Raw genomic sequence first — 7397 nt, 5'->3', positions numbered from 1 at the left:
TTTTGTCTTGCTGTGAAGGTGTGGAGGGACAAAGCAGCCTTGTGCAGGCAGGGAAGGATTGGTGCTGGGCAGCAACCAGCGCAGCTCCTCCTGCCTGTGCCCCATGCCGGTACGTTCCTCCTCGGGCTGGAAGCTCCAGCTGATTCCTGCTACTATCGGGAATATTTATACTTGCTGAAAAAGGCTCAACTTAAGGCTCAGGGCAGATTAGACTTATTAATATTCCAGTTGTGTTTGTGTCAGCAAGCAGGGGTAGCGCCGGGCAGCGTGAGCTTGAACCAAGGGAAGCACCAGAAGGGGCGACACAAAGGTGCTGAGCCACTGAACAGCTGCCGAGATGACAAGGTGAGGCCAAATTCGGCACCACCAAGGGTGGTTTGCCAGGGCTGGGGACGAGTGTTTCCCCCTGGGACCGCTTTGCACAGGACAGAGCTTACAGCTGTGAACTGGGGGGGGTGTCTTTTTGTGGTGATGGGGGCTAATCCTGACGCTCTGTACGTTTCCATCCCGTGCTGCGGCTCTGCTGCGCCCTGAGCCCCTGACTTGCTTCCCTGGAGAGATGCGGGGTGTGATGCAACCTCTGCTGGCTGCGATGTTTTCGGGGAGCACGATGCTCAGCAGACGAAGGCCCGTGGTGCTGGGACAGCCCGTGCTCCCCCCAGGGCAGGCACGTTTCCCAAATTTCCGCTCACTTCCTCATCCTGCCGGCTCGTGAGAAGATCCTGGGTTTGGCTTGGCCGGGACAGCACCCACCAGGGCAGAAGCAGGGTGTTTGTCCCAGGGAGCTCAGGACCAGAGCAGAATAACCGTTCTGCACTTTGATAGTTGCATTTGCTCATTGTGAGATGCCGGGAATCCCGTCCTGCCCCTCCTGGGCTGTGCCCGCACCGCTCCGGCTGCTGTCTGGCTCTTTGGGGACTGTCCCACTTCGCGCCGCTGCGATGCTGAGCTTTGTCAGCACCCCAAACCCTGCCGAGCCCCGGGCTTCTCTTCCCTTTTCCCTGAGGTTTTGTGCGGGGGAAAAAAAATCAAAACCAGCAAAATACTACTTGGCTGGCAATCTGGATTCAGCCCAGGCAAAGTTTCCTGCAGGGAAAGCTGTGGGTGCGGGATGACCTCGAATCCCAAGGCTGAGCTAATCCCTGGCGTCGGGGGTTGGGATGCCGATGGGATGCTGCTAACGTGGTACCTTCTCGCCGGGATGAAGGAACTCTAGGCCCCGCGGACGCAAGCGTGTCTGGCAAAAACAAGGGGCTGCTGTCGGCCTGTGGTGGTTTGAAGCCGCTCGACTTTTTTTTTTGGGTTTTTGTTTTTTTTTTTCTTCCAGGCTTGAAGCCACAGTTTCTCCGCCAGAATATTGATAATAAGGCTGAGCCACCCGTCGCGATGCGGCGTCTCCAGTGCCCTCGCTCCAAGGCGTGGAGGCGGCTCCGTGTGCGAAGACTCGAGCCCCGTGGCCGTGTCCTCGTGCACAAACCAGGGCTAACGGTGCACGTTCTGGCAGCGAAGCTCCTCAGGTGCAGCCGTGGGGGTCTGCTGTGCGTGTCACGCCTTCCCCACATCCAGGCTGGAGCATCCACGGGTGGCTGGGTGACGCTGCTCTTCTCAACGAGTCTAACACTGGAAGCCTCGCAGAGCGACTGGCGGTGCCTGGGGTGAATTCTCCTTTTCCAGTTCCTATCCCAAAGCTTTTCCTTTCCATGGATACAGCAGAAGTGATCCTTCAAAGCTGACTTACTGCTCCTGCCCCACCTGAAGCCATAAACCTCTCTGCGGACAAGCAAGTGCCACCATCCCTCTGCCTTTTCTGCTTCCACGGCTTGTGGCGAGGCGCCCAGGACGGCGGCGAGCGGCCACACGGCCGGCACAAGAAAAGCGATTCCCGTAACTCTGAGGAAGCCTTTGGGTCATTTGCAACGGCCTGACAGGAGCTCCTGGAGGCAAAGAGCACCTGGAGATGTGGCTGGGCTGGTTCACGCTTGGACACACGTCCGCTCCGCAAAACAGCTGCGATTCCCCCAAAACTGATGCGGAAAAGCACCTCCTTCCCCACGGGATCGGGGCAGCCCCGGAGGTAGGTCTCAGCCCATCCCCGCAGCGTCACAGAACGTCTCTGGGGCTCTGCTCTTAGGGTGAGGATCCCCCCCAAACCCTGCCCTGATCCAAGAAATCAAGGACACCCCAAACACCGCCAGGTCGGGAACATCCAGCCAGTTTTATTTGCCACCGGCGCAGCCGCTGCGGCTGCTCGAGGCACGGAGCAGCAGCGAGCGGAGCGGCCAGAGCGCTTTCCAGGCTGACACCCAACGCAGCAGCCGCTTGCTGCAGTCCCAAATCCCTAAAAAAAAAAAAAAACCCCAACCCTCTGGAACCCCGGATGGAGGCAACGTGATTCAAACTCAAGTTTGCATCACGTGCTGTGAGCCAGCCAGGGCCCCGGGTGCGGTGGGATGGGAATAACCACCGCCCGGCTCAGCCTCCTCGCTGCACCCTGCGGAAGCGCCCTGGGGCACAGCATCTCCAGCAAAACAGAAACCTCCACAACCTGTTTGGCTCCCTTTTTTTTTTTTTTTTTTCTTTTATGTGTGTATGTGTGTGTATATATATATATATAATATATATATAACCTCGTGATACTGGTAGTTAAGTCCCCGGCGTAACGATGTCGGATACAAACAGCTCTAAGATCAAAAGTAAAAATGTCACAGTCCAGCTTGGCTCCTCTCGGCCCCGTTCCCGCGGGCTCGGAAGCGGTGACCGGCTCCGGCACGTTCCTCGTTGCCCAGCTCAGCCACTGCGGCATCGCAGCCGGCTCCTTTTTCCGCACGGAACGAGGCCGATCCGGAGAGGGATGGAAGCGCTACAGCTTGGCGTGGCGGTGGAAGGCCGGCACACGCGGTGAGGTGTAAGTGGCTGGGGTGTGCCAAGTGGCCGCCGGGTAGAGCCGGTGCCGCAGCGAGCTCTCGTAGGACGCCGCCGGGTAGTGCCCGGGGCCGGTCGCCAGCGGCCGGCACAGGTCGGAAGGCTGCGTGGAGGTGGCTACCAAAGGGCTGGGAAAAGCGGGAATGATGAAGGGGTTGACGGAGAGGGACGGTGCCGCCGGCACTCCCTGGGTTTTAAGGTGCTCCAGTGGACTCCCAAAACTCGCTGGGAAATGCAGCATCGCTCCCTTGTAAACGTCCGGGGCTTGCGGCAGCGGCGCGGCGTAGCCGGGGCTGGCCACCACAGCCTTGGGTTTGGCCAACCCTTGCTGGCCCCCCGGAGAGCCAGTGCCTGTGTCCCCGCCATCGGCCTCGGTGAGGAAGGGGGAGATGGCGCGTAGCTTGGCGCTGGGGCCGAACGCCGCCTCCTCCTCCCGGCCGTGCTTGGCCCTGGGCGCGGCGGGGGCGAAGGCGGCGCCGGGGGGCACCCAGCAGGCTCGGACGGTGGCGCGGGCACCCGCTCGCCGGCTCTCCCCGCCCCACGGCTGCCCCGCTTTGCTCCGCAGGTCTTGGGGCTGCTCCGGCTCCTCGGCTCGCGATGGGAAGGTGGAAGGCGGCTCCAAAAAATCCTTCAAGCTGGAGAAATACCCCCAGAGGGGGTGGCGGCCGACGGGCTTCAGCACCTCGTTGCGGTAGGCGTGGAAGCAGCCGGTGAAGACGGCGGGGGCCGGGCACCCGTCCTCGGCCCCGGGGGCAGTGCTGGCTGTCTCTCCCACCGGGGGACGCGCTGGTGATGGGTCCCACCTCGCCGGTGATGGGTCCCACCTCGTTCCCCACGCTCGGAGCTGTATCCTGAGCTCCCGAGGGTTCCGGGCTCCTCTGCTCATTGAGGTGGGGGCCAGTGGCCGGCCGGGGGGGCTCGGGGCCAGCGTCGCTCGCCGGCTGCCGGCCCTCGGGGTGGTGGCGTTTGTGGCAGGGCAAGGACTCTGCCTTGCTCACCTGGGCCAGCAGCTTCTTCTTGGCCAGCGGTGACATGATGGGATGGTTGCCTTTGGAGTAGAAGCTGGAGAAAAGGCGCTTGTAGGTTTCGGGGTGGGTCCTGCAGGGGCCGGGACACCCCTCTGAGGGGCTCGGGGTGGGGACCACCGGGCTGGAGCACCCCTCAGCTGCCCGGCCCCGCTCTGGGGCATCCCTCGCGTCCTCCGTGCCGGCTGCCACCTCCGGCTTCGCCTTGTCTGGAGGCATCTGCAAGCAAAGGAGATTTAGGGTGTGGAAGCCAGGCTCTGCCGTGTCCCCAGGTGGGGGTCCCCCGCTCCCCCCAGCCCCCTCCCCATCTTCGGCTGCCCTCGAGCCCTCCGCTCTCCTCTTTTCCCAGCCAGTCCCTCCCTGCTCTTCCCAGGGCACCCAGACGGGTCCCCCTGGCGAGGGACAGAGCCGGGGGCTGGTACGGAACCGCAGGCGCATCGGGGGGCTCTGGGGGGGCCGCGCACCTGCTCCCGGCCCTTCTCCTTCTTGGCCCTCTTGCTCTTCTCGCCCGTCTCGGTGCCCTTGGAGACCTTGTACTGCTTGCGGGGCTTGCTGGGGGGCAGAGGCTTGTCATCCTCCCCCCTTGAGATGCCGCACGTACGGGAGGACCAGCCTGCGGGGGGGGGGGAGCGTGGGGGTCGGCAGTGAGAACCGGCGCCGGGAAGGGGAAACTGAGGCACGGAGCGGGACCCCCCCTCCCGCCCCCCTCTTACCTCTCGTAGTGCCGCCGGGTGCAAGTGGCCGCACTGGTGCTGCCGGGGCTGCCCCCCAGCTCGTCGTAAACGTTCTTCCAGAGCCGTCGCCCCGTCACCTGCGGTGGGAGGGATGGGTTAGCGTGTTGTGTCGTCGTCGTGTCCCCCCCCCCCGGGCACCCAGGGGACATCCCGGTGCTCAGGGGGACGTCGCTTACCAGCTCGTAGGCTCCCAGCTTCTCCACGGCTTTGTAGATCTTCCAGAGGTTAACTGGGAAGGAAGAGATGCCGAGGGTGAGGGGGACGCGGGGGTCCGCCGGCAGCCCCCCCCCTCCCCCGGCCCCCGGCGGGGACGTACTCTGCTTGAAGCCGAGGTGGGGGATCCTCTCGATGGGCGTGTGTCGGTCCTTCATGAACTTGTAGAGGCTGACGAGGAAGGCTTCCTCCTCTTCCTTCTCACCTCCCGTTGTTGCTTCTTCCACCGGTTTCTCCCGCTCGGAGCCATCCTCCGGGATCGGAGCCTCCTGCGGGATCCGGGGCGGGGGGAGAGATGGAGAGTTTGGGGAAACTGAGGCAGAGCAGGCGCGCACAAACCCCCCAGCTTTCACCGGCGCTGGGGATGCTTTGCAACCCAAAGGCATTTAACGAGCTCTGGGTTCGTTAGCCGGCAGCCTGGGCCGCCGGCCAAGTTGGTCAAAGCGCTGGAAAGCGTGCGAGAACACGAGGAACGGCTTCCAGGAAAACAGACGGGCAGAAATTCATCCTCCGCTCCCTCCCCCCCGCCCCCCCCCCCGCCGCCGCCGCCGCCGCCTTTCTCAGCTAAAAATGTTTCTCGTTTGTTTGTTCTACATTTTCCGGAGTTATAAAACTTGTTGCTATTTTTGGGCAAAGCAGCTGCTCGGCTCCCAAGTACTTTTTTATTTTTTTTTAATCTATTTTTTTTTTTTTTTTAATTCTCCTTCTTCTTTCTATTCTTTCAACCGCTTCTGACAGACGCGGTATTTTAACGGCTGAACTATTTTGAGGCTTTTTTTTTTTTTTTCCTTTTTTTTTTTTTTTGGCTTTTTGAAATAAAAAGGAGGGAGGGAGGAGCTGGGGGGGGGGGGGGGGGGGGGGGCAGCGCAGTAAAACCTACCCCCCCGGCTCCATGAGGCTAAAAAATTAATTAGAAAAAAATTAGAAGCCACAAAAGGGGAGGGGGGGGGGCTCATTTTTCTCCCCTAAAATGTCCTGGTTTGGGTTTGGTTGTCGTGTCCCGTCCCGTCCGTCCCCCCCCCCGGTGGGAAAGTCACCCTCCTCTTCCTGATTCTCGCTTTCACAGGAGGCAAAAGCAACGTTCATCCTCCGAGCACCTCGTCCCCTCGGGGGGGGGGGGGGATGTTTCAATCTTCCCCCCCCCCCCCCAAAAAAAAAAAATAAAAAAAATTAATTAATCCCACCGGGGCGCGGCACTCACCGCCGGTTTGGTGTCAGTGGGCTCTTGGGGGTCTCGTGGCTGCTCTTGGTTGTCCTCCATGGGGGGAGAGTTGGTGATTTGAGGAGGGGTCCTGCGAGGGGGAAAAAAATAAGGGGGGGGGTGTGAAACACCCTAAATTTTTGGGTTTCCCCCCCCCCCCCAAAAGGGTAAATCGGGATGATCTGGGCCACGGGGTCGCCCGCCAGGCACCGAAATCGGCCATCCGGCCGATTTCGGTGCCTGGCGGGCGACCCCGTGGCCTAAGGTCACCCGTGGGGTTCCCCCCCCCCCCCAAAAAAAAATAAAAAATTAGGGGTCGGTACCCCTTCCCCCCCCCCATTTTGGGGGCACCCCCTGCAAAACCAGCGAAAAACAGCGGGGTGCCAACCTGGGGAAACTGAGGAACAGGCCGGACGGGACCCCTCCCCCCTCCCTTCCGTGTCCCCCCCCCCCTCCCACGCGTGTGTGTGTCCCCCCCCGGGTCCCCCACGCCGCTCCCCGTCCCGCTCACCACCGCCGCCACCGCGCCATGTGACCCGCCGGGCGGGCCCGTGGGGCGGCACGGCCACGCCCCCGTGCGCCTTATTGGTTCTTCCCGCCACGCCCCCCTCCTCTGATTGGCCAGCCCAGCTGCCGTCCCGCCTTTTAAGGAAAAGGATGCTGGGAGCCGTAGTCCGGCCGCGGGGCGTGTGCCCACGCGTGTCATGTGTGTGCAGGCGTGTTCGTGGGGGCGGCACATGTGTGTTCGTCTCGCAGGCACGGAGCTCCACGCGTGGGTTCGTGTATTTGGGAGGGAGGGGGGCGCAGAGGGACACGCGTGCGGGTAAATGCGTGGGGCAGGGTGGCCACGTGTGTTCGTACGAGCTGATGACACGCGTGTGCATGTGAACGTGCCGCATGGGGAGGGGCGGGGGGGGTACACGCGTGGGTACGTGCTTTTGCAGCCGGGTGTGCGCACGGCGGGCACACGCGTGTGTGTGCGTAGGTCCACGCGTGTGCAGCGGGGACATGGGAAATACACGCGTGTCCGTGCGTGTGCACACCCCCGCGTGTCCCGGCCGTGATTTCACGCCTCGGGGTCGGTTCCCGGCACCGGGAGCGCGGTGACGCCCGTTTCCTCCCTTTCTGGTATCGCTGCAGGAAACCGGCGGGGGGGGGGGGGGGCGGTGAATGGACGACACGGGGGGGGGGGGGGGGGGGGGGGGAGCTACGGGGGCTTTTGGGGTGAAAAGCGGCAGATTTGGGGTAAACAATCCCACGTGGCGCGACCAGCAAGCCACCCTAGCGTGGGTGCCTTTAACG

The 7397-nt window shown here is 62.4% G+C and overlaps 1 protein-coding gene across 1 annotated transcript; it reads right to left on the bottom strand.

The window, feature by feature from the left end:
- Positions 1–2196: 2196 nt before the first annotated feature.
- On the bottom strand, positions 2197–6498 carry ARID5A (AT-rich interaction domain 5A). The gene is given in 9 exon segments (XM_056362979.1): positions 2197–3667; positions 3669–4166; positions 4412–4528; positions 4530–4560; positions 4661–4758; positions 4858–4910; positions 4998–5163; positions 6096–6186; positions 6484–6498. Coding segments are annotated over 8 exon segments (1830 nt in total). The 5' UTR covers positions 6156–6186; positions 6484–6498; the 3' UTR covers positions 2197–2860.
- Positions 6499–7397: the final 899 nt, after the last annotated feature.

The sequence above is a fragment of the Falco biarmicus genome, chromosome 18 (assembly GCF_023638135.1).
Source record: "Falco biarmicus isolate bFalBia1 chromosome 18, bFalBia1.pri, whole genome shotgun sequence".
NCBI lineage: Eukaryota > Metazoa > Chordata > Aves > Falconiformes > Falconidae > Falco > Falco biarmicus.
Note: the sequence above shows the minus strand (reverse complement) of the source record. Positions and strands in the feature narration are given on the sequence as shown.